The sequence below is a fragment of the Hemitrygon akajei genome, chromosome 8 (assembly GCF_048418815.1).
Source record: "Hemitrygon akajei chromosome 8, sHemAka1.3, whole genome shotgun sequence".
NCBI lineage: Eukaryota > Metazoa > Chordata > Chondrichthyes > Myliobatiformes > Dasyatidae > Hemitrygon > Hemitrygon akajei.
In genome coordinates, this window is record NC_133131.1 from 130723866 (window position 1) to 130751315 (window position 27450).

The 27450-nt window shown below is 38.6% G+C and overlaps 1 protein-coding gene across 6 annotated transcripts in view; it reads right to left on the reverse strand.

Moving 5' to 3' along the window:
• nebl (nebulette) overlaps window positions 1-27450 on the reverse strand; it is a 313389-nt gene that overhangs the window by 84816 nt on the left and 201123 nt on the right. For 2 of the 6 annotated variants that reach the window (XM_073054630.1, XM_073054627.1), the window contains exons 1-5: window positions 12590-12730; window positions 12431-12502; window positions 12008-12112; window positions 11008-11118; window positions 6105-6215 (exon numbers count right to left, since the gene is read on the reverse strand). The exons of 2 other annotated variants lie outside the window; for them this stretch is intronic. In XM_073054630.1, the coding sequence (XP_072910731.1) occupies window positions 6105-6215; window positions 11008-11118; window positions 12008-12112; window positions 12431-12502; window positions 12590-12640 (450 nt within the window). In that variant the 5' untranslated portion in view covers window positions 12641-12730. Of the gene's footprint in view, window positions 1-6104; window positions 6216-11007; window positions 11119-12007; window positions 12113-12430; window positions 12503-12589; window positions 12731-14738; window positions 14866-15034; window positions 16045-27450 lie in introns of those variants that run through there. 2 more of the 6 variants (XM_073054629.1, XM_073054628.1) reach the window with 2 other exon arrangements.

The following is a 27450-nucleotide window of genomic DNA, read 5'->3' on the forward strand; positions in this document are numbered from 1 at the left end:
GAAATCTGCATCAACCAGCAGCAGGCGTATGTCCTCGGGCAGTTGCTCTAGGAACGCCTGCTCAAACATAAGGCAGGGCTTGTGTCCTTCAGCCAGGGCCAGCATCTCGTTCATTAATGCTGATGAAGGCCTGTCTCCCAAACTGTCCAGCTGCAGCAAGCGGGTACCTCGCTCACGCCGTGAGAGGCCAAAGGTCCCTATGAGCAGCGCTCTGAATGCTGCATATTTGCCTTCTTCCAGGGGTGACTGTATGAAATCCTCAACCTGGGCGAGCTATCTCCTGGTCAAGGGAACTCACCACGTAATAGTAACGCGTGGAATCAGAAGATATCTGCAACTGGGCTTCTGCTTGGTCAAACCACACGCGTGGTCGCAGCATCCAGAAAGTTGGTAGTTTTAGCAAAACTGCATGAACAGATGAAGAGTCGATCATCTTTGGTCCAACTCCCGTTTGGACCGTCGGGGTCACCAATGTAGCGATATGCAGATCACTACATGATCACTTTTGCAGATCATGTCCAGCTGTGCAGAATCACATTGTAGCAATGTGCTACACGCAGAGCTAGAAATAATGACACGCAGTCTGTAAGTTGCACTCCAGACTAGTTTATTCAAACTTCGCAGCACTGGATTTTACACAGTTCCATTCCCACCCTCTCCAGGAGGAAATGCCGTCAGAGGTGCATTACAAAAGTCTCTTCCCGCACGCGGGCTTTCTCTCCTTGCTGGTGAAGAAGAAGGCCCAGCGCCATTTTGGGGCTGGCCTCTCTGCCAACACACACGCCATTTTGTGAGCCGGTTCGCCTGCGTAGAAAGTGGATTGCCACAACATAATGAAAATTCAAACCAGATTGAAATAAGAAGTTGAGATTTAAATGATTACTCCATGATCTGATGCAGAATGAGATGACAACAGGATGAATATTCAGATGCCAAAATTCAACTGTCTCCATCATGCAGGAATTGTGGGAATGAAAACACAAAGACTTAAACAATTTGTTACTCCTCTCTGTACCTTGTGGTGCATCGGGTGGCAACCTTGCCATTTCTTTAGCATTTTTATGAGGCCGAGTTGCTAGCTCAGTGCTCAACCCAGCACGGATGGAAACTGCGCAAGGAGCTAACGGATTTGAACCCGGGACCTCTCGCCTCAAACTCTGGTGCTGATGCCACTACACCACTGGCTGGCTTTAAACAATGAAGCGGGATAAAAATGTGAATTGGAATAGCAAAATATGAACAAGATGGGGAATGAGACAGGGAGTGTTATATAGGTGGCAGAAGATGTTAAGACATTGAGTTGGAAGCTACATGGACTTTGAACTGAGTAGACTGATGAGATCAATGGTTCTTCTTTAGCATGCATTCATAGGTGGGTTAGCTAATTGTGAGGAGGACAAGAAACATGCAAGGGGACATACATAAGTGGGCAAAAAGTTTTCAGATAGAGTATAATAGGGAAATATGAGATTATGGATACAGAAAAGGTGAATAAGAAAGTTAATTATTATTTAATGGGGTGAGACTACAACACATTGTGGTACAAAGAGAGCTGGAAGTCCTTGCACATGAAACATCAAGAGAAGAGCATGCACACAGAGCAAGTAACGAAGAAGGCAAATGGAATGTTAGCCATTAGTGCAAAAGGTATAGAGGATAACAAGTTGATACAAGATTACAAGGACCTGTTGAGACTATATGTGGAGTACTGCACACAATTTATGTCTGCATATTTATGAAAGGATGGACTTGCATTGGAGGCAGCAGAGATACTTTACCAGGATGATACTTGGGCCAAAGAGGCTTTTTAAGATGGAGAAAAGACAATTCTTCTCTCAGAGTCATAAATCTTCAGAATTTTCTAATCAGACAGCTGTGGAGTCACTGAATTTATTCAAGGCTGTGATTGGCAGTAACTTGATGGGGTATTGGAGACCGAGAGAAAATTAAGGTACTGAGGTCATGATCGGATCAGCCACGATCTTATTGAATGTCAGAATGCGCTTGAGGGTCAATTAGCTTACCTCTTTTCCTAGTTTTTATATCCTTTTGTTGAATCGCAGGCTTTGTGTGAAGAACAAAGGAATTTACCCAGCTTTCCTGTTCAAAAGCACCATCACTCAAGCATTGCTTAATGGTATATATGCAACACAAACCTAAATATAATTATTTTCAAAAAGTAAATAGTTTGATTTGGAATTCCATAGCTGTTTATTGTGTAGACAACTCTTTTAAAAAATATAATAACTAAAGTTAACAATTACTGCTTCATTACCCTGTGTATTGTGATAATTCCTCACATATATACCATATATGCAATGAGAAAATGGAATAAAAAGAAAATAGAAAATTCTCTGGTCAACACCATGTTAAAAAATGCTTTACATATAAAATAACAGTTGTAGATGATATATTTCATGTTAGGTTTGCAGCAACTCTTTAGGGAGAATATTTTTACCTTAAAGAAATTAGGGCAGATTTGCCATAGAAAAATGGGGAAGAAGATACCAGATTCTGAGGACGACCTTTTTAAATTTAGTTTATATTCTTTTGAGGTTATCTAAAGTTAAATGATGTATTTAAATGATAAATCAGATGGGACTAGCTCACTAAGCAACTCAGTCAGCATGGATAAGTTGGACTAAAGGACCGAATTTCATTGTGTAAGACTAATACAAAAAGTTATACAGTACAAGAGACTGGCTTGTTAGATGAATTCAGTAAAAAAAAAGAGCCAAAATCTTAAGTAATAGCTTTGCCAATTAAAAGCAAATTGTGTACCCTTTTTCCCCCACACATATAAGACCCTAGTGAATCAAATGACTGCTTCAAAATGGAAATCAATGGTTTTCTGACTACAAACTTATTAGCAATTAGAATTGCTAATAGATTGCTATAGTTATATAGGACAGATTTTAAATAGAAGTCACCACTAACAAACATTATATAAAAAAGTCTCAGTGGGCATTGTTGCAGTTAGGATTTTAGTCACAGAATAATGTAGCATAGCAGACCACATGTCCAACACGTCTTTGGAAGAGTTATCCAGTTAAGCTCTGTGTTCCTCATAGAATTGCAATATTTTCCAATGCCTCCTTTACTGAGAAGGCTAACAGAAAAGAGAGGAGACAATGCAGGAGTTGACACAAATGTAACATCATCAACTTTATGGAATGCTATTCCTTCTAAGTTTAGAGCAATTACAATCTATAAATACATCTATTTGGTCAATAATGCTTGGGGCTCAAGGGAAAGAGGCATCAGTGAATAGAAGCTTTTTCTTGTAGTCTGTATGCTACATAGAATGATACACACTCTAAAAATTCAATTGCATAACACCGATGTTTTAAACATTATGTAATTGAAAGTCAAAATTTTCCACAAGTGAAGCATAAAGCAACAACTTTCTCATCATTTTGCATCTATTGGAAAAATTGACTGGACAATCCTTGACATGAGACAGGGACACACCTAATTAGGTCAGTGCCTGTGCAATATTCATTTGGAAGACCAACATCTCAGTCTCAAGAAAGCCTCCTGAAACACCAAACAGCAATTCCCCAACACCTCTTTCCAAATAGTCTCCTGGCTTCCAGTCCCTCCTATCACTGCACAACAGAACCAGTTCCCACAATTTTCCCCCATCAGTGCTGTAAATCCGTCAGTTACTCCATTCCCCTAACAGTGTTACAGAAGTCACAGTCCTTCCCTACCCACCCTCAATACCATCAAAACAAAACAGTGCTGATGAACAACACACACAAAATGCTGGTGGAACACAGCAGGCCAGGCAGCATCTATAAGGAGAAGCACTGTCGACGTTTTGGGTCGAGACCCTTCGTCAGGACTTGTAGACTTGTAGTACTGACGAAGGGTCTCGGCCCGAAACGCCAACAGTGCTTCTCCTTATACATGCTGCCTAGCCTGCTGTGTTCCACCAGCATTTTGTCTACGTTGTTTGAATTTCCAGCATCTGCAGATTTCCTCATGAGTGCTGATGAAGATTCTAACTCCTCCCTCTCCCCAGCTTAGAGTCTTGGAGAATTCTTAAATATTATTAACACACATTGTAACATCTTCTACCCATCTTGCTGTAGACCACACACCGACCAATTTAGCCCTCTGGCTGACCTCTCACAGTACCCAATTTATTGCCCCACCTCTTCTATATTATCCTAGAATTTCTATTCTATGAGGTCTGTTCCAGTGGAGCCTTTAATTAGAAATTTATTTATGTTGTACATTTGGTTCAGTTGCATACATGTTCAAACATCAACAATCAATATTCTGCCAGGTAAGTCATATTAAGCTTCTTTGCTGTGTGATGTATTGCTAATGTACAATCTGTGTAATATGGTACAGTGCCTGTAATGTACTGTTCCCCAGTTCTAATTATGAGTCTGAGAACAAAAACATTCATTGTTTCTCTTAGTCTAGCTTAAGTTTTTAAAACATCTTGCTTTTTTATTTAAAATCTTCAGTATCTGCTTTTTTATTTTAATTTTTTTCTGAAAGTGAGTACATAAAATCGACTGTAATAGCTATATCTGTATGTTACGTTCCATTTGTGAATAATCAGGAAAGCTGACAGAAGACGTGTTTATCCACTTCATCTTTCATCACTGGAAGCAGCTGCAACATGCATTACAATTTGTCTCTCAAGTGCAGGATTATTGCATTGTGGAGGATCTAAAACTGGAATTATTAAAATAAACTGAAGGTTAACTTAATTAATATAGAAGTGTGAATAGCAAACATCTAGCAAACAATCAAAAGCCTTCAGCTGTCCCACCAACCATAACACCCACATAATGAATGGATTTATTACCTTAAATAATCATATTGGATTGCTTAGTCCCAATGCTAAGCAGAAGAAAATCTGGCTCAGTATAAACTTTCATCCAGATGTACTAATAAGAAAAATGTGAAGGTGACATTTTGGTATTATTGATTCTGAGCACATTAAGCCTCTGAACTTAAAGGCCAATGTTCATGACATGAACTATTTATCAGACTTCAGCATTCCTTAAATAATCAGCGTGAAACAGTCAGTGAGTTATAGTGAGCCATAAAAGCAAGACTGTAAGCAAGATCTCATCTACATACTGGGTCTTTTTGACGTTTGTAAACTACCTTCTGATTAGATTCAAAAAACATTGTTTTATTGATATCCACAACCTCATCGCCATTATGAGAAGTTCCAATGCACAAAATGGCCAATTACATTATAGCAAAATTAATTCATTAGATGTGAGATGCTTTCAGTTAAAATTGGCCTAAAAATTTGGGTGTGCAGCATTCTTTCCGAAAACCATGCATATGAAAAATCCACCTTTGCTGAGTGGAACATGATGAGCAGTGAACTGCTCCAGGAATCCAACCACATGAAGGTGGTGAATTCACTGTCACACATCCAACAAGATTTATGTTAAACATGCACCAACTAATATAATTCCACTTACAGCCTTTGAAACATTGCCAAGGAAATTATTTCTTTCCTTGGATGGGATATTAAAAATTGAACACCAACTATTCTGAAAGTTCTGAATGGTGCTGAAGATTCCTCCCTAGAAATTCACCTTTGATCAACAGTGTAACATGTGCTATCTTATGAATAGCACAATTTACTTTGTCTGAAATTCAGTACTATGAATTCTCATAAAAGTTCATTTCAGAGATAGATTGCTATTGAAGTATTTCACAAGTACAGCACATATAATGAACTTCTTCTAACAATTAAGCACAAAAATATACCACCAGCTTAACCAACGTTCTTCCCATAACCAATTTCATCATCCAAAACAGATTGTGTGCAACTTTTCTATAAAACAAGTGTGCAAGGAAACATGCAACAAGGTACAGATGCAATGACACAGCCTCAATGTCAATCATCACTTGGTCACTACAAATGCAGCTTGGCCCATTGAGCTCATCCAGCGGTTAATTTTGTTCCAGATTTCAGCATCTGCAGTCTCCTGTATCTTCAGATATAACTTCTAATTTTTGTAACTAAGAAACTGGAACTACTCCTGTTTATGATGAAATAATGCTGGAGAAACATATGAACATTCCTTAACAGCGATAAAAACAGACATATAACTTACATCACTTTGACGTTTATGGACTTCCATTGCATGTTTAACATCTGGCAGCACCTTCATATTGGAATAATCTGATTTTCCCTTCTCTGCATCATATTTTTGCTTATATTGCTTCTAATAAAATGAAAAATAAAGACTATATTAACATTTTAGATATTTATAACACAGCAATCATGATTGCATTAAAATCATTTATTTCCATTTCATGTATTTTAAGATCACATTCAGCATGCAACCAAGTTGCAGATACATCATAGGTCAACAGCTGGAGAGACTGAGAAAGTGAAGATCAGGACATGCAAGTCTAATAGTAAGAACAGGCAGGGCTAACTTAACTAACATGAACATTAAATACATCATACTAGACCTTGTACTGGGAAATGAGCCTAGCTAGCTGAAGTTTGAATTGGCAAGCATCTTGGGAACAGTGATCATAATTCCAAAAACTTTGAGATATTATGCATAAAGTAAGACAGATCCATGGTGAAAGTGCAAAATTGCAGAAAGCTAATTACAACAGCATCAGGCAGGAAATGGAAAGGGTAGATTGGAATCAGCTACTTTAGGTCAACCTACCTACGACAGTTCATTAGAGTTCAGAGCCAATCTGCTCTTGTGCGGGTGAAGCACAAGGATAACACGGTTTGGGAACCTTGGATGACAAGGTTTACTCAAAACAAAAAGGAGAGCAAATGTAAGATATCAGAAGCTAAGACTGAAGGACCATTTTGGAAGCAGGAAAAAAAGTACACAAGAAACTAGCAGGATTAAAAGGGTTCATGTCATGTCCTTGGCAAGTAGAGGAATCTTGGCTGAGAACTTTGTATCTTCTTTAGCCAGAGGTGCAGTGTCAGAAGACTGGAGAATAACCGATTTTGTTAATTTATTTAAGTAGGGTAGTAAGGACAAATCAGGAACTACCAGCTGGTGAGCTTTACATCAGTAGTAGGGAAATTATTAGATAAAACTCTTAAGGACAGGATATACTCCCATTTTGAAAAAAACACATGAACTTATTAAGTAATATCAGCATAGCTTTGTGTGGGGGAGGTCCTGTTTCACAAATTCAAGTGAATGCTTTGAGGGAGTAACAAAGATGACTGACAAGAGTAGAGCAGTGAATGTTGTCTACATGGATTTCAAAATAAACATTTGACAAGGTCCCTCATGGGAGGCTGATCCAAAAGACTAAAGTTGGTTACAATCTGTCTTGGCTGTAGAAGACAGAGGGTAGTAGTGGACCTCTATAACCTATGGAGTTTCACAAGAATCAGTGCTGACACCTAATTATTTGTGATCTATATAAATGATCTGGATCAAAATGTAGGTGATCTGACTAGCAAGTTTGCAGACAACGTGAAAGCTGAAGAAGTTGTGGGAAAATTGTTAAAGGATAAGCAGGGTACAGTTTGGATGGAAATATCATCAGAGAAATGGTGGCTGGAGATTAATCTAGACAAGTGTGAGGTGTTACATTTTCAGAAGAAAGTTTACAATAAATGGCTGGGACTGCTGGCAGGGAAGATACTAGATGCAGAGACAATAACAGCATTTGGATAGACCCATTAACTGGCAAGGCCCACGTGCAGGAAAATAGGAGTACCGTAGATGCCAGATTATAAGCCGCTACTTTTTTCCCACGCTTTGAACAGCTTTGAACACTGCGGCCTTTACTACGGTGTGGCTAATGCATGGTTTTTTTTCATGCCGCCAAAAACATTTTGCCTCGTAACAGTAGACCAATAAAATTGATGAGTAGTTCACAGAGGTCCAATGAAATTGTACGATAAATCAAGCGCACTTTCACAATTAAATTATTGTAAATCAGTCATTTGTACTCACCCTCATCAACATGGAAAACACTCGAAGAAAAGCATTGTGCTGCCTTTATGGCAGTTATTTAGTTTATAATATTTTCGCTTAGTAATTCATTTGTTAGTATTTTCTAGTTAAAGTTAGAAATGTTTTAAGAATATTTGTTTTCTGTACTACATCCCGGGATGCTATGACATCACATCCGGTTTCGCCGCGTCTTGTGGGGAAATACTGGTTTGCGATCAACGGAAAGGAGGGGGGCGAGCGCATTAGACCCGCGCGAGAATGCTGCTTTTAAGTTAAAGGCGATCAATAACTTTTCCTGGTAGGCTGCAGTATATATTTTTTTACCAGTCGTTAGGAGATATTGGAATGTTGTTCGTGCACTGTTCAGTAAAAAAGTATACGCAACGTAATTTGTGTGTTACCGATATGTATGTATATTTAAAAAGTATGTATGTATGTATATATAAAAAAGTAGCCGTGTTACAGGCACGGTTCGAAAAAAAGCATTTGCAATATGTATTTGTTTATGTTACCATACGGATTTAATTAAAAGTTAAAAAATCCTCACGTGTAATATCTTTCTGTGTAAATATCTCATATTACAACGTGGGACACCTGCGGCTTAAAATCCGGTGCGGCTTGTACAAGTACAAAATTGATTTTCTTTCTAAAATTAGAGCCTGCGGCTTTTAATCAGGTGCGCTCTGTAGTACGGAATCTACGGTAGTTAGATTGGCATCATGATTGGTGCTGACGTGGTAGGCTTTTGGGCCTGACCCTGTGCTGTACTTTCCCATGTCCTGTGTCTGAAATATTAACTTTGTCTCACTGCCAGTGCTGCTTGAGCTGCTTGGTACTGTATTTCCTGCATTTTCCTGTTTATCTTTTACATTTCTGGTACCTGTAATATAATGCTTTGATGCAAAGGCATATGCCCTGTTTGTTAAGATCCAAGATGCATCACTTCCAGCTCACATTTTCAACAGATTGCAAAACAAAATATATTAAATAGGTAAAGGGCATGTTATTATTATACGAACATTTGTTAAAAAGCAGCTCCTGAAATAACCTGATGTGAGGATTTCCTCTACATTCCTCTTATCTGAATGTTTACCTATCACATAAATCTTAATTTTGAAATGTAGAAAAATTAAGTTTTTCTTCTGCCTTTTGAATATTGTAACTTGAAGGTTTTCTACAGTGTTCCAATCTTAGATTCTTCACTGTTTAATATTTATCTTTGGCTTGTCAAACTGCAGAAAACAACCCTCCCAAATTGACAGAACCCATGACCTCACAGCAGTACCATGTCTTAGTGAGAGTTTATAAACTTGGGTCTTCGAACGCACCTTCAATTTTGAATTTTTGCTCCTACATCCCCCCCCCCATATTCCCCCCCTCCCCACCCCAACTCAGTTACTGCATTGCTGTACATTTACTCCATGCTGTACATGGAGATGTTACTGCAATTCTTATTCCCTTACACCATGTGGGGATGCTATTTGGCTTGTCCAGTCTATGTTCATGTATAGTAAGCATCTCTTACTATCTTTCCTTTCAGTTAGTCCTGACAAAGGGTCTCGGCCCGAAACGTCGACAGCGCTTCTCCTTATAGATGCTGCCTGACCTGCTGTGTTCCACCAGCATTTTGTGTGTGTTTCTCCTATTCTCTACCAGCCAATCAAATTAACCTAACAAATGTTTCTTTTCCCAGAAAAACGCCGGTAAAATTTTTATGAATGATACAATGTGAAAATCACAATGATGATTTTTTAACAGTTTTCACTAATTTCATTTATTTTGGGCACCAGTTCCTACTCAACCACCAAGAAAAAGTTTAAATCTATTCTTCAAGAATATATCAGGAAAATTTTGGTTAAGTCCTTGTTTCTCTCTGCAGATGTATTGCAAAGTTACCAAGTATTTCTAATGTTTTTTCTTTTTCTTTCTATTATCTCACCCCAATTATTGTTACTCTCGGGAATTTTAACCCATAAAGTACTAGAAACAGTTTGCACAATGGTGCTTTCTGTATACAATGCCATAAGGATGGCAAGTGGCTACCGATTTCAATTCACCTGCAAATTTCCATTCTGACATGTCTATCCATGACCTCCGCTTGTGCTACAATGAGGCCACTCTCAGGGTAGAGGAGCAACACCTCATATTCTGACTAAATAGCCTCCAACCTAATTGCATGAACATTGATTTCTCTACTTCTGACAATTTCTTCCCCTTCCTTCCTTTTCTTTTCCCATTCCCCATTCCGGTTACCCGCTCTCCCTTCTCTGGTCCTCACCTGCCACTCTCTTCCCTCTGGTTCTCCTCCTTCCCTTTCGTCCGTGGTCCAGAGTCCTCTCCTATCAAATTCCTTCTTCTTTAGCCCTTTACCTCTTCCACCTATCACCTCTTAGCTTTTTAGTCCACCCTGCCTGACCCACTCATCCACTCTCACCTATCACCTGCCAGCTTGGACTCCTTCCCTTCCCCTATCTTCTTATTCTGACTTCTGCCCCTTCAGTTCTAGTCCTGATGAAGGGTCTTGGCCTGAAACATTGACTATTTAATTCCCCTGACCTGCTGAGTTCCTCCAACGTTTTGTGTGTCCTCCTCATGCTGAATCTATTGTGAAGGCACATTTCCTTAAGGCAATTGGAACATATTTCTGTTACGTTACGATTTCCAAAATGATGCAAGACAATTTAGGTTTAGATAACACAAAATGGGTATGCACAACCTGTATTTCAATCAGAAATAAGAAGGATTTTTCCTTTGGCTATTGTTGCTTAAAGCACACCAAAATACTGACCAACAATTATATTCAACATCCATATTCAGTGTCATTAATCAATTACAATGCACAGTGGCTGAAACAAGCAGCTGATAATCATGAATGAGGCCAACGTTTCTAGCAAGTATTTTGAATTACAATGGTGAGAGCAACCATAGATATAAAGGATTTGTTTTACGATTCTGATGATGGTTTAGACATTAGTATTAGTACATCTCCACTTCTCGTGACGTTGAATTAAGATTTTTTTAAAAGATAAAATGAGTACTTCGCAAGGGACTATTATCATCGTACCTTACTCTGAACCTGAGAAACTTCTTTAGCAAATACAGTTTCGATAGTGGCGGGCATCTGAGCATACAAACACTTAGAACTTTCCTTTTTCACACGTTCCTTGTATTTGGTCTGCAAGTACAAAACAGACTGTTGTGCAACTGAAAACAAAGTTTAATACCGATCAACCCAAATGTAAAGAATCAGAGGGAAATTAACAAACAGAATTATTTCTAGAAAACTGTTTTCAGAAATTTTGAGTGAATGAATTTATTTTCATGGAATTCTCTCATACGACAGAAACCGAATAATTTCATTAGAGCAGAAACAATGCTTTTTTCATCAAAATTATTAATTTTATCAAAGTTTGTATTTTTTGAAAATGATTTTTGCTTTTCCAGCTTATCATCCTTTTTCAAAAATGATTTTACATCCATACATATTTCAAGTGTTATTTGGAAATTATATTTCCACAGCATGGCAACATAGCAGTTAGCATAATGCTTTACAGCACCAGTAATCGAGGTTCAATTCTGTGACAAAGCTAATTTTTAAGTCTTTAACCCAAAGGAAGCATTCTTAAATACTCCACATGTAGGTGAACCATTTCAGGGTTTGAACAGCAAGTTCGATGTTTAAGGGTTGCTTGTGAATCACTTTTCCAACTAGACCGTCAAGCCAGTGGGCAGATTGGCCACTTTTCTCAATAGCCAGAAACACAGATTGTTAATCCAAATTCCTCTGGATCAAAAGTCAAATTTCCATGGATATATGATAGGTAGGTGCCACTGTCATATGCTTCTGTAGTGAGACTGGTCAATCTCACGCAAATTAGCTCCTTCTCACTGCCCACAAACTGTAACAGGATCACCATTAGAAGGTATCACATACTGGAATCCCATATCATGCATGTGTTTTCCTTAATCCAGCGTAAATCTATTAAGTTACCTTAAGTACCAGCAATTTAAACATACATGTCATTATCTTGCATTAATTTATAATGAAATATCACATGGCTTACCTCTGACATAAGAATATTTGCATTTTTCATACATTGTTGATGAGGTGTATCTGGCACAAATGTATACTTTCCTTTTGACTTTATGTAGTGTTCTTTGTATTTAATCTAAAAAGAAATATGTCAATAGAATCTCCGAAGTCACTCACAGCCTTTACAGAGATCTATTTTAACAGATGCACGATTCCATTCACCTTGCAAATTATTCCACTTGTTACATTTACTATTAATAAAATCTAAGATTGAAAATTTTATACAGAATATTAAAAGTTATCTAAATAATGTGAAACCATTTCAATAACCATCTTGGCTTTTGTTATACAAAGTGGAAGTCGGATGCTCGAGGTTAAGACTAATATCATGTCTAATTAACAATGTTAATTCTGTGTACTAACTCAAGACAGTGCTTCAATGTTAGTTACTTACATCACTTATCTGGTCACTACATTTCTGGGCAAATTCAATACTCCTGTCTTTCACAATAGGTCTACTAAGTGCCTGAGGAAAACAAACAAAACATTTTAGTTTTCTTTTCCTTGAATAATTATTAAAATCTAATAGAACATATCTTAAAATATTTTCAACCTCTTCAAGTTGCTCCTCTTTGCCTTCATCAGTGGAGTTAAGAACTCTCATTTTTTTAAAAAAATAACTGAATTAAAAAGAACAAAACTCTTCCACAAATGCTTCAGTAGCTGCAACTGTTTTTCAACTTCTATTCCAACATCCACTACATGGAGGATGTTTTAAGAGCACATCCTAATTTAGCAAGCACTTGATGCGTTCATGGTCTTTATCTCAAGAATTTAACAGAGTGATTACAAAAGCTTGCCATATAGCTACAGTGTCATATTCCTCTTTGGAAATAATAACCTTAAAAAGTTTAACTTACATTTTCATCTTGTACTTATACACTACAGGCATAACATAAAAAAATAATTTGCAAGATTTAATTAAGTTTGCAAAGATGGAATAAAAGTTATAATTTATTTCTTGCTTACAAAGTAAAACTGCGAAGGAATTTCATTACTTTGGTACAAGTGTTGTTCTGTGCAGAGCTTTATCCACAGTGGGTCTGATAATGCGTCCAAAGTGGAAGACAGAAGTATGCTCACCCTGTTTATCAGCATTACAATAATAAGTCTCCAAGCTTCTCCCTTATTCAACTTGCCATGGACACTAAACTGAAGAACTCTGAATGCATTGTCAAAATTTATAGGCCAGAAGTTGCTCCATGGCAGCAAAGGCACAGAAAATTGGTGATACACAACAGGCTAACATCCTTTGTGCAAGCAGCCCTTATTGCAACATTTTATTGTACAAGGCCCAAGGCAACAAGACTAGCCTTGAACACTGCCAGCAGCCTACAGCCTTTTCTCTGCTTACTCCCCTGCTGCAGGACAAGCACAGAAATTTAGGAGGCGACAAGGTGTGAAGGGAGTGGTTCCTTACGATGCTGTGTTAGGAATGGGAAGGGTGACATGGAACCTCGGGTGAGACATCGAAGGAAACTAAAGAAAGCCAAGACCTTCATTCTTTCCAGGTCCACAGGATCTTGAATAGTAATTTATGTGAATAAAGATCTATAAAACAAAAGCTAATTCAATGTTGAGTTCAAAGGATGTGCCACTGATCATGAAAGTCAAGATGTAATGGATGACATCTACTGTATATACTGGCATATACTGTACAGTTTAACCTCCAAATTTAAGAAAGACCACTGAGATGACTGGAAGTGCCCAATAGTGAGTGACCTTAATTCTGCTAGCTCTAGGGAAACACAAATAAGAACTTAAAAATCTAGCTGATCTTGCTAGGAAAAAAATATGAAGAAATTGCTTCAGATATTAAAATTCTGAAAGAGTAGGCACAGTGGATAAAAACAGACAATTTCTACAGAATAAAGGCCCTCCAATAAGGGATAAAGAAGTAAAATTAAATGCAAAATGTTAAGGACAAATAAAAGGAATTTTTTTTAATCCTCAGCAGGCTGTGAGCTTGCTGAAAGCCTAGGTAAATGCAATAGTGTTTATAACAGAGATACAGTCCAGATTTAATAAGTTAGCCAGATAGCTAAAGAAATTAAGGATAAAGGGATTGGAACAGAATGGTTAGATGGTACTTAACATTTTCATAAGATGAAAACCTCATCCTAAATCACTGTTTGGGGTGAAGCTCATTGCAACATCCTCTTTTCTAAGTATCTGTATTTACATATTGTTTATTTCGATTCACACGGACATTTTAGATAACTATATTTGTAACACTCTCAGGAAACATAATCCAGATAATATACTATTACCCCAAATTCTACATTAAAAACTGCAATTGCAATAGAGAAGGTGATCAAAATTATCACATGAACAGTGCAAAACTGATGGGAAAGTTCAAATGCCTGAAAGGGAAAGAACTGACTACACTGTAAATATAATAGAACAAAACCTCTTTGAAATGCTGTCCAACCAGAATTAGCTGGCAGAAAAAGATAAATGATTTTCAGAAACCTTCTAAAATACACACCATCTGGGACAAACTGAGACAAAAATCTGAATCATCTTTTTTCCCTTAAAATTTCACCTTTTCCTCCATGAAAGTGGTGCTGGTTTAAATAAGCTATAAAAAGAAATTGGTTAAAAGGAAAAGGTTGAAAATGCAGGCCATTAAAAATTAATAGCAACAGACTCTGAGAATAAAAGACAGTTTAGTGACTTTATGAAAGGTAAAGAGCACTCACGGTTTTCAAGTGGAATGAAGAAGATTGCTCAGTATTCCCATCTTTCAACTAGCTTCTAAAGTTGACAAGTCAGCTTATGTATTACATTCAAGCAGGTTTTTTTCTGTACAAAGAACATTTTTGGTACCTGTTATAGTAAATTGATTGTGTTCATATTGGCAAAACACCTCAAAGTGATAACAATTCATTTGAGAGTGCAAGCAAAAATGTTAGCTAGAGCCCAAACATAACTCAGTTCTGAAATGAAACATAGTTTAGCATCTAAAATCTCAGTCACAATCATGCTGAAATCTTACCTTGCTTGTATATCTATCAGTGTCACCATGGTAATGTATTGCCATTTCTAAATGTTGGCATTCATCACAAACAGCTCATTCGTTTGATATTGCTTCCTTCCTGTTGAATTCTGCTTCTGACCCCAAGCCTGCTCTTTTCATTTTCATTCACAAAAAGATGAATTCAGAAGGGTTCTTAAGTACCAGAAGACCAGCTATTGCATAACAAATTATATTAACAATTTATTTGGATCAATGAAGATAAATAGGATGCATTTCATGGCCAGAGGTTAGTCACATCATCAAGCATCTCAATTATATGACAAGCATGCTAATTTGGTTGTTTGAACTAACTTGGTGCCAATTCCATTTTCCTCTGTAACTTTCTTCAGTTTTCAAAGTTATTGCTGACTTAATGGACACTTAAATCCAATTAAAATTGTGGATAAATGTCACTTATAAAAACAGCTGAGACGGAAGCCTGATTCGTCATTGCTCTGGTTATTATGAGCAGGGAGGATAACCGAGACCACTGCAGTGTCTTTATTTCGCACTAGGCTCCACATATCTTTGTGCCTTTTTATAATTTAAAAAGTCAAATACCAAATGTCAATAGCACATTTGAGGAAACACTGTACTTTAACCACTCTCGAGACAATTATTAATATGCTCTGTGCCACTTCCACAGTTGTGTGGTTTTTGCTGTGCGATTAAGGGCTTCATACACCAAGTAATTTTAAAGCTGCATGCTCAGTTTGCAAAACAACCCTGTAATATGTTTTACAATGACTCGCTCGCTGATGGGCCAGCTGATCAACAAGATAAAATATCTACAGGATGCAAGAAGCTTCAAAACAAAGGAGTGCATACTTATCTGCCGGGCACACCAACTGGTGGTGCTTACATCACGCATGCATATCGTGATAAATTTAAATGAAGTTATGCTTGATGATGAATCTACTCCTTATGTTGACAATGAATCAACTACTTTGAAAAGTCACATAACAGGAATGAGTCAAGCTCTGCAGCACAGGGAATTCATTAAGGCAAAGATTCAAAGACTATTTATTATCAAAGTATGCATGCAGTATAGAACCCTAAGATTCGTCTTCACAGTCAACCTATTTACATGCAGTACATAAAGCACACCACTTTCTCATTGAAAATGGCTGAAAATGCTTCACCTTCATGATAGATCCAGGGTGCTGATTAGCATCATCTGCTAGTGAGATACACTGGCTGGGTGAGTGGTGTTGCAACAACCTCACTCAACAAGAACAAGGAACTAATTGTGGACTTCAGGAAGGGGAAATCAGGAGAAGACACGGAAGTCTTCATTGAGGGGTCAGCAGTGGAAAGGTGGAGCAGCTTCAAGCTCCTCAGCATCAACACTTTAGAGGATCTATCTATCTAGTTCAGTGACCTAGCTCACTGATGTAATAAGAAAGAAAGCACACCTGAAGCTCTACTTCGTTAGGAGTTTGATGAGATTCGGTGTCACCACAGATCCTTACAAATTTATATACTGTAGATATAAATTCTGACTGGCTGCATCACAGCCTGGTACGGAAGCTCCAACACACAAGATTACAAGAGGTCGCAGAGGGTTGTAGTCTTTGCCAGCTTCATCCTGAGCACAAGCCTCCCCAATATCAAGGACATCTTCAAGAGGCAATGCCTCAATGTTGCATACATCATTAAGGATCCTCACCATCCAGGCCTTGCCTTCTTTTCATTACTGCCATCAGGGGGCTGAAGACCTATACTCAATGATTCAGAAACAACTTCTTGCCCTCTGCTATCAGATTTCTGAATGCCCCATGAAAATATAAACACTACTTGCTACACACACATAAAATGCTGGAGGAACTCAGCTGGCCAGGCAGCAAATATCAACTGTACTATTTTCCATAGATGCTGCCTGGCCTGCTGAGTTCCTCCAACATTTTGTGTGTGTTCCTTGGATTTTCTGCATCTTTAGGTTTTGTCTTGTTTGTGATTGGAACACTACTTGTTATTCCTTTTCCCTCTCTCTAAGTTATAGATGTTTATATCTTTACACTATACTGCTGCCTCAAAACAACAAATTTCACGTTGTACATTAGTGACAATAAATCCGATTCTGAAACTCCTCAGCTGGTCTACGGCTTTTTATTGACGTGTTGGAGAACATGAATTTTCTTGGCTTGTGTCACCACTGTTTTGTACCCCTCAAAGCAGTTGATTCATTATCACAATCAGGAATAGATTCACCATCAGACATCACTTCATAATCTTCAACTCTGTCCCTGCTGTGATTACCTCATCAACACAGACACTTACTTAAAATAACTTCCCAGACTACAGACCAGGGTGATTGCACTTGGACTTATTGGGCTGCTGATTTAGACTGATTTTATTTAGTTGGAATCACTTTAAATCTAATCACTGTTTTTCATTTAATTGTTGCCTCCTTGCTTTCTCCACTATGTTAGATGGTAAGTCCACACTGGAAAATTTGCCCAAACTGGCCCACCCTCTGGAGATGTGTTCACAGATTCTCTTGCTGCATCAACTCAGCAACCTCCGTGGCAATGACATGGAAATTCTAACCTACAGGTTACTGTGTGAACATCTTGCCTCCACTGTCTAGTGCAGATGATTTATGTGGAGGTCTCAGCAAAGCACCAACATCTTTTTTAATGAGAGAACTGACTCGTTTTTTGGATTATGAAACAGCACCTATATATGTTGCCTTATGTCTATAATTGAAAGTTTTGCTGTTTGAACTTTCTTCTAGCATGTGCAGCATCTGGTCGCTTCAAGAGGAAAGCATCGGAAATCTACAATACCGACCAAGTCTCTTGCAATCACATGATGCTGTTCTTATTTAGAGAGTCATGAGGTCTGGAATTCTTAGGCCTTTTCAGTTGCCTGCTCTGTGAGGTTGTAACCCTACAAACCAAATCAAATTTGAAGCTTTTTGCACTTAACAGCCTATATAAAATCTTTTTTGTTGTCTCTTACACCATGTGAACTTCTTTCAGCAAGTGGTCTACAAACAATCTAGAGGTGTGATGGTTCGATAATTATTTCAACACTACATTGCAGTTATTCTTTAAAAGAAATAGAAAATACTCAGCAGATCAAGCAGCATCAGTGGAAAAGGAAACAAGGCTAAATTTTCAGGTCAATGGATTTCAATCTGTTACGAATGTGCCACAGCTCTGAGGGGCCAAAGGGTGCGGGGTAGCCCCCTCCTTTGTGAGAATCGCAAGATCACTATTAAGTCAGTTCAGGAGACACAGGAAATGAGAGAAAGACATGCAGAATCCACAAAAGGGTTGGAATGTGTCCTGGCCTCCGAAAGGCGGACCCATTGATACCGGCTATTGTCTCTTGGAGACGGACGTGTATTGCATCCTGGACGATGCAATCAAAGCCCCAGGCAATGAACCAAGGAGGAGGTTGGTGGAGGGATTGCATCATTCCAACCTGATTGACACCTGAGACCCTGTGAGTCAGGATAAAAAGAGGGTCTGTGAGAACAGCCCCTCAAATGCACCAGAAGAAACGCTAGCGATCCCGTAATAGCAAAAACCAGTGGAAGGCCACGTGTGTCCGTTTCCATTTGCCCCGGAATCGGTGGCCTTTACCACGGAAGAACGGTTTTTAGCTAACAACGGGGAAATCAACTCCCAACAACTCTCGAAGGATTGACATCATAAAAGGAATGGGCAAGTTTTAACCCGTCTTTCTCTCCAACCAAAGGCTGCAGCCTACAGCTTGACTGAACTAAAGTGACTTTTATATTTCCATCGGACAATACATTATCCCCTAGACAACGATAGAGCTATTTCTTATTGATTATTATTATACCCGCGCTTTTAGATTTAGTATTGACGACGTATATTATCCGTGTGTTTGCATTGATATTATTTCTGTGTATTTCTATCAATAAATACTGTTAAAAATATTACCATCAGACTTCAACGGACCGCTCTATCTTTGCTGGTAAGTGACCCAGTTACGGGGTACGTAACAAATCGTTCTGAAGGTCACTGACCTGAAGTGTTAACTCATTTCCTCTCTCCACAGATGCCACATGACAAGTTATACAATTTTGTGGTTTTGCTTCACATTTCCAGTTCTTCGTTCTTCCATGCAAAAACTCAATTTCTCTAAGTTACTGGCCATGCCAAATTTGCAGCTCTTCTCTGGGGTCTGAAATATCCTTTCACTTCTATACTACTCATGCACATGGGACATCTTTACTTCTAAGGAAGCATTAAATTAATGACAGTGTGATAACACTGCAAAGTCAATGCCACTTTCTTCTTTTCTTGCAATAGTGGCTGCTACTTCAAGGATATTATTGATAATATAAAACATCCCCATCCATTCCTTGCAGCTTATGAACAATTTACAAGCAGCTTTTGAATCACTGGTGATCTCTAAGCACAATAATATCTGCAAGAAATGAGGAGCATCAAAAACATATCTCCACATTATGAAGGACTGACAACTAGGCACACCGACACAGAGTGCTGACATCATCACTTCTCTTCGTGGCCAGTCGCTCAGGATTGAGGATGACCTGCTTCCACTCCACATCCGTGGGTTCCACGGTGGTTGATGAGATCAGAGGGGGAACCACAAACTGCCAGAGGTGGGATAGGGTGCGCTTGATGTGACAGTTACATTGATAATTTTGAAGAGGATAGCATCTTTCTACCAGTTTCTCAAGGAGGCTTCAAAAACATCCCTGAAATAATTGTTCTGTCCTCCTGGTAATCTCAGGCCATTAAAGTTTAGATTCAAGTGCCTGTTTAAGGATATTGGTCTTGGGCATGTGAACAATACAGTCCATCCATCAGAAATGACTTAGTGCAACCAAGTCAATATACGTACATATGGGATACCATTAAGTTCAATGTTGTACAGTGTGACTTACATATTGTACACAAGTATACTATAATCCCTTATTAAATTCCATTAAAAGATGAGCATGGTATTCTCTTTTAAAGTGGGAAATCGTCGCCTCAATGCCATATAATTCAAATAAAAAAATCTGGAGATGCATGTGTTGTAATAGAAAGTGCAATTCATAGTCCAAAATTCATTTCATAAGAATCCAAATGCCTTAGGTTGCCCCTGGTGATACTTCACTTGGACTAATGTCAATAACAAGAAGTTAAAACCCGCAATAAATATTCACAGAGTGCTCCCGCTGTTTTGTATTTGCCAACAGTAGGGTAAAGAATAACAAGGTTTAAATAACCTATACAACTTATTTATGTTTACTATACAGTACAACTAAAGTTCACTACTAACATGTAAATTATCCACCTCAAGATGTTTCATCTTCCCTTGGAAGTAATAATTCAGCAAAATGCATATTGTCAAACAGCAAGCTGTTTCCAGACAGCACTGGACACATTTTAGCAGTTAACATTTGGCAAGCAACCAAAATTCCATGAGGAAATAAAGAGGTCTTTTAAGATTAGAAGCAGCATACCTCTGATCTGTCACAGAAATTAAATTTACAATTCAAAAGGAAATGGTGAATCTCTTTACACTCCAGCGATTATTATTTAAGGAACTTTTTAATCAGACTGCTGCAGAATAGAGCTGAAAGCTGCCAAACTCAATATGCAGGCCAGGCAGGAGAAATTGATTAATATACAGAAACAAAGTTTAACGAGATCTGAAACACTAGTGATATTTATTCTAGAGAATGGCAAATTGACCATCAATTTAACAGAAACAACGGACTAAAACAAAAATAGAGGGGAGCCGTTTCCAAAACTGAAATAGCAGGAAGCAGTTAAGGAAAATGTTTGCACTTTAAGGGACCTCATGGAATTAAATTGATGCCCAAATTGGAAATATATTTGACTAGGAAGTGGTACTGAATACAGAGCCCATTTACATTATCCTCCAACATTTATCCAACCTCTTTGTATGATCCGAGAGGTATAGTGAAACAGAGCTCGAAAATGGCTGGAGCTAACTGATAAAAACAAAGCAGCATCATCTCAGATTGCATTTTTTAAAATGGACGATATGTGTGAGACTCTGCAGGACATTAGTTCTGATAAAGGCTATAAATAGGGTGACAAAGCTCTCGGCAATCACACACTCATTAGCTGGTCTAAAAGCCGATGGAAACAATAAACAGGAACAAAACTTAACTTCTCAAAGGGAAACTTACTTAGCTGAAGCAACTGGCGCATTTCAGTGGCAATGTCCTTATTGAAACACAGATGTCTCAGACATCTCATTTCTCTGAGGTTCTGATAGAAAAGTGTTCCCTGAATATCAGAACATAATACAGTACAGCACAAGGACAGGTCCTTTAGTCCATGTTGTTGTGCCAAACTAATTAAACGAGTAATTAAACATCATTCTAAATGCTGACATAAGAAGATAGTGCTGGCAAACAATGCGACCAAATGCAATGTCCTTTAGACAGTTCACAAACCTACTTCTTTCACTTCTTCCTCTTCTCTGCTACTATCTGTGTCTCACTCGATGCTGCCAGAGGATGATACCAGAGTCTTGAGCCTTGGGCAAGGTTTAATTGGCACGGTTTATGGATTGTACTCTGTAACCCATGATGTGCTTCTGATTTCTGGTTACTACTTTTTATTGCTACGTTGTGTGATTTTGATCTGGGTGGACATAGCACTAAGTTGAACTAAAATGAACTAAATTGAACCTCCCTAGACTGCTTCAATGACTTTGTGATTTGAGGTTTTATATTCTCTGTTTTTTTGCTGGCTTTTTGCGTTTGCTCGATTTGATTTTTGTTTGTGCGTTGGGTGTTTGATGCTTTTTTTTGAGTGGGTTCAATTATGTTTCTTTACTCCTTGGCTGTCTGTGGGAAGACAAATCATTACATACGTACTTTGATAATAAATGTATTCTGAATCTTTGCATCTTTAGTATTATACATTTCAACTCTGGGGGAAAAAGATACCAGATATCCAAAATCAAATCCTGGAAGAATGTGAATACTTGATGAGAACTCTTCTTCACACCCAGTCCTTTCTCTCCCATCTTCTTCTAGCAAGCTATCCTGCTCTGTATGCCCCTTACTCGCTCTCCCAGTGGGTAGGGGAACTTTACAAGCATACGTACATGGTGAACATGTAATTTGTAGAGAAGCCCTAAAAGTCAAAACAAAGTCCAAATGGATTTGACATGTGGACTTCAAATTTCAATAGTTCTACGAAGTATCAACCACTTCTGGAAGTACAGAAAGAGATAGTGAAAATCAATCACCAAATACCTTGAAAGTAACAGTCATGTTGAGTGCTCTTTGATAATGCATGATCAAAGCAGATTATCGAGATCCAAAATGGCAGAACTGGTAACAACTCAACTCTTCACAATAACTGACATCATGGCGTTTTTAATGTGACTGTGACCCCCACTCAGTGCCAACATTCTCAACTCTGCCACATACAACCCCTCACACCTCTACTTGCTGCCACCTACACTCAGAATAACCCCCACCAACCACAGACCCCAATTCTGCATACGTTCTGCAACTGCAAAGACACACCAGTGCCCAGGTATGACAGCAAAGGATCTGAATTTTGTACTGCAGAATTCAGAGATTGGGGTGGAGGGCAGTGCAGCAAGTGTAGTTACTAACAATTAAAGAATAACTATGAAGGAATTCACATTGGAAGAAATTTATCCATGAAATGCACAGCACAGTATTGTAATATGTACTGTATTCTAAGTGAGTTTTGCTGGAGTCAAAGAAAAACTATTTCAGAGGCAGAGGTCAATGCTACAAATTTGTATTTCTGGAAGTCTAAATTTCAATATCATAAGGAAAGCAGGGATTGAACAGAAGAACAGCAGACAACCATTTAGGTCTGTTCCACATATGACTAATTACACTGCAAGAAGCTAAAGAGTTGTTAACACCGCTGAGCACATCCCATGAACCAGTCTTCCCTTTATGGACTCTGTCTATACTTCGCACTACCTCAGTAAAGTAGCCAGCATAATCAGACTCCTATCCATCCCTTACATTTGCTCTTCTTCCCTCTCCCAAAAGTCTGGAAGCACATAACAGCAGGCTCAAGGACAGCTTCTATCCCACTGTTACAGACTCTTCACTGGACATCTTGAACGATAAAATGGACTCTTCCTCCTCAAAATCTGCCTCATTATGATCTTGCCCTTCATCAGTTACCTGCACTGCACTTCTTCCAGTAGCATTTGCACTTTATTCTCCATGTTTACTGTCTTACCTTATTCTAGCTCAATGCACTATGTAATGATTTGATCTGTGCGAACAGTAAGCAAGACATTTTCACTGTACGTTGGTAGATGAAAATTAATGAACCAATACCAATATTAATCTGCAATAAAACTCCCAATGTTTCTTTTTCTCTCCTTTTTCTCCATTTTGCCTAATAGATTTACTAAAGAAAAATGTATTAGCTTTAACCTGACCACTTCAACTGACCCAGCATGCAAAGAAATGTCATTATTCCTTTCTTTTAGTATAATTTATTTTTGTCAGCTATAGTAATCTTACGATTTTGCACTGTACTGCTGCTGCAAAACAACAAACTTCACATCATCTAACTGACAATAAATCTGACTCTGAGATTCTGAGAAGCCTTAAGGAAATAAAATTCCAGATTACCTCCCTTTATTTGAAAACAGACTTCCTGATATGAATCCTAAGCAGCTGAGCTCTAATTTTAAGAGAATGACCATTGTTCTAGATACTCCATCATAGCTAATACTTTATTTATGATACCCTATCATAACCTTTTATTTCATTTTAAACTCCTCAATTAAATCACCCGACAATCTTGTAACTCAAGGGACTATAAAACTTAGTTTATTCAAACTGCACTATCATTTAACCTTTGAAAGCCAGTGAACTGGCACTGCAGTGTACGAGCATCCTTCCTGAAAATATACTGTTCATAAAGGAATCCAGACTCAAGAGGCTCTGTACTACTGCAGTATCACAATCTCACTTTTGCAATTTGATATCTTTCAAAAACAAATCCAAACTCAATGCACTAAATAAACTGGACATGTACTTTCCAGTAGAACAATGAAAGATGATCTCATCAAAAATATGTATTTTCTCAGTAAGAATATCTGGAAGATTAGGTGACACTGCTTCAGGATTATGCCTTGCCTATTTAAGACAGTCATGAGGAGGGTTCAGAAAGAGATAAATTATTATCAACTCTTCTTTTTATGATACCCTTTAGGAACATCCACCCATCTTACGATCCTATCAGCTATCAACCCTTGTATTCTACAAACGTTTTTAAGCAAGTGTCAATTCCTTCACCCAGTTAGTAATTACCTTCTTGCAATTTTATTTTTTCTTTCTGGGTAAAGTTGCTTCAAAATGAAAAGTTAATAGTTATATTCAATATACATTACAGATTTCAGGCAGATGTGGCTCATCAGCCGTGGCTGACAGCTCATCTAGGAGGAGGAAACTCTGATCTCAAACCTCCATTGCTTTGCGGCTATGTACACTCATGCGGAAGAATTTGGGAGTAAACCCCGAGGAAATATCTGGAGCTAGAATCCCTAAGGCAGTTCAATGGACACCACTGGTGCCAAACTGTATCCGTTTCTGCTATTCCTTTGGATTCATCAGCTGCCTGGAGAGGGGGAGACTGCTGCCTAGGCAACAGCTTGCCCTCCATATCATACTGCCAGGGCTTGCGTATGACAGCTAGGCCATAACATCCATGGTCAACCCCAACCAATGGAGCATCTCACATTACAAATACTAAAACTCCTTCATCTTTCACCTCTTCAATACAAAAATATCTAGAAATTTCTACATAATTAAGTGCCAGATATGTCGTGACCAACAGGGGCTGATTAACTAAAGTAATATATTCACCGATGAAGCACATTAACTAAATCTTTCTTCAGGATGACATTTTCAATTGCTTGATTTTTCTATATAGAGAGTATAGAACAGTGATCAAAACCAGTCATCTAATCAAGCTGTTCAGATGTCACCACAGAGAGATTTATAACCATCTTCTATGCCCTGATTGCAACTTCCACTTTTAATAAACCTGCTCATATTGTTTTAAAATATTACTATGTTTATAGACTTTCCCTATAGAGATTTAGTTTTCTTTCCACCAGCAAATATATCTTAGTACAGTTACCAGAGCACTTGCTATGTGATGTTTAGAATGAGGAGTTTCTCTAAAATGTGTACAATAATTTTCAGAAGATAGCTGTGCAAAAAATTGTTATTTATAGGCCAGCTGCCTCCAACTGCCTGCCAAACCAAGAACTAATTTCTTTCCCCAGTCATTTAGGGCAAAGGAACCTTACTTCCAACATGCTCATTATTGCAGATCAGAATCAGAATTGGCTTTATTATCACTGACATATACCATGACATTTGTTGTCTTGTGGCAGCATTACAGTGAAGACATAAATATTACTGGAAGTTATAAAAATAAATGAATAGTCCAGAAGAGGAATAATGAGGCAGAGTAGATGGGCTCATGAACTGTTTAGAAATCTAACAGCAGAGGGGAAGAAGTTGTTCCTAAAATGCTGACTGAGGGTCGTCATGCTCTTCTGCGATGGTAATAACAAGAAGATATGTAATGGATGGTGAGGCTCTTTATTGATGGATGCTGCCTTATAGAGATGCCACATCTTGAGGATGTCCTTGATAGTGGGGTGGGTTGTACATGTGATGGAGCTGGTAAAGTCCCTCAGTAGCCTCTTGCGATTCTATACTGGAGTCTCCATCATACAAGCATAGAAATTTGCAGGTCTTTGCATATATACCAAATCTTCACATACTCCTAACAAACTATGGCTGCTCGTGCCCCTTTTTCGTGATTGCATCAATGTGTTAGGCCCAGAACAGATCCTCAGAGATCTATCTAAGGAGTCTGAAACTGCTCATCATTTCCAGGAATGACTCCATGAGGGCTGGTGCATGTTTCCCAACTTCCTCTCCCTGAAGTTCATACTCAATTCCTTGGCCTTGCTGACATTGAGTTTGAGGTTGTTGTTGTTGCAATGCTCATCAATCAGCCAGTCTATCTTGCTCCTGTACGCCTCCTTGTAGCTGAATGAGATTCTGCCAACAACAGTGGTGTCATTGCCAAATGTACAAACGTTTGTACATGTGGTTTTTGAACTAGCCACACAGTCATGGAAATGCACTTGTGTTGATTGTCAGCAAGGCAGAAATGTTATTATCGAGCTGCACCGAATGCAGTTTCCTGATGAGTATGCCAAGGGTCCAGCTGCAGATTAACTGGATCTGTTGATCCAGGTTTCGAAGCTTGTTGATTAGAGTTGAGGGGACAATGCTGAACTGTAATCAATAAACAGCACCCTGAAGTATGTTTTGCAGTTGTCTAAGTACTCCAATGCTAAGTGAAGAGCTGCTGAGACTGAATCCACTGTAGACCTGTTACGCTGTTAGGTAAATTGCAGTGGGCCGAGTCCTTGCTCAGGTTGGGGTTAACTTTAGCCTTGACCAACATCTTTGTGATCTACTAGCAAGAATAATGAGGAGAGCGAGTATGAAAGACAGGAAAGAGAGACGCTCATGGAGAAATAGAGTTATACAGCATAAAAGCATGCCCTTCAGCCTAACTTACCCATGCTGACCAAAATGCCATCCTCAACTAGTCCCATTTGCCTGAATTTGGTCCATATCCCGCTAAATGTCCAAATCCACGAATCTGTCTAAATGCCTTTTACATGTTCTAACTGTATTCACTTCAAACCACTTCCACTGATGGCTCATATACCCACAACCCTCATGGAAAATCATGCCCATGAGGTCTCCTTTAAATCTTTCCCCTTTCACCTTAAATCTTTGCCCTTTAGTTACAGAATCCACCACCCTAGGAAAAAGACTGACTGTTCACCTTATTTAAGCCACTCATATAAACCTATTTAATGCTACACCTCAGCCTCCAATGCTTCAGGGAAAACAGACCCAACCTATCCAGTCTCTCCTCATAATTTAGCTCTCCAGTTCCAGCAACATCTTTGTGATTATTTTCCGCACCACCCTTTATTGATGTCGAATGGGACTGGATATAGTGGGATTCGAGGAGGAAAGAGGCAGAAGGTTAACTGCATAAATTACAAAGTAAATAAACCACCATCATAACATCATGAAATGAACGAACAGTCAACGCTTCAGGCCGAGACCCTTCTTTAGTCCTGAAGAAGGGTCTCAGCCCAAAATGTTGACTGTTGTTTATTTCCATGGATGCTGCCTGGCCTGCTGAGTTCCTCCAGCATTTCATGTATGTTGCTTTGGATTTGGCGCATCTGCAGAACTCTTTGCATTTATGATTTTCTGCACCACAATATTTATGGTGGCCTGGCAGGGGCACCCTATGGGCTCCTTAATATAAAGGAAAAACCGTTTTTACATTCTGCACACA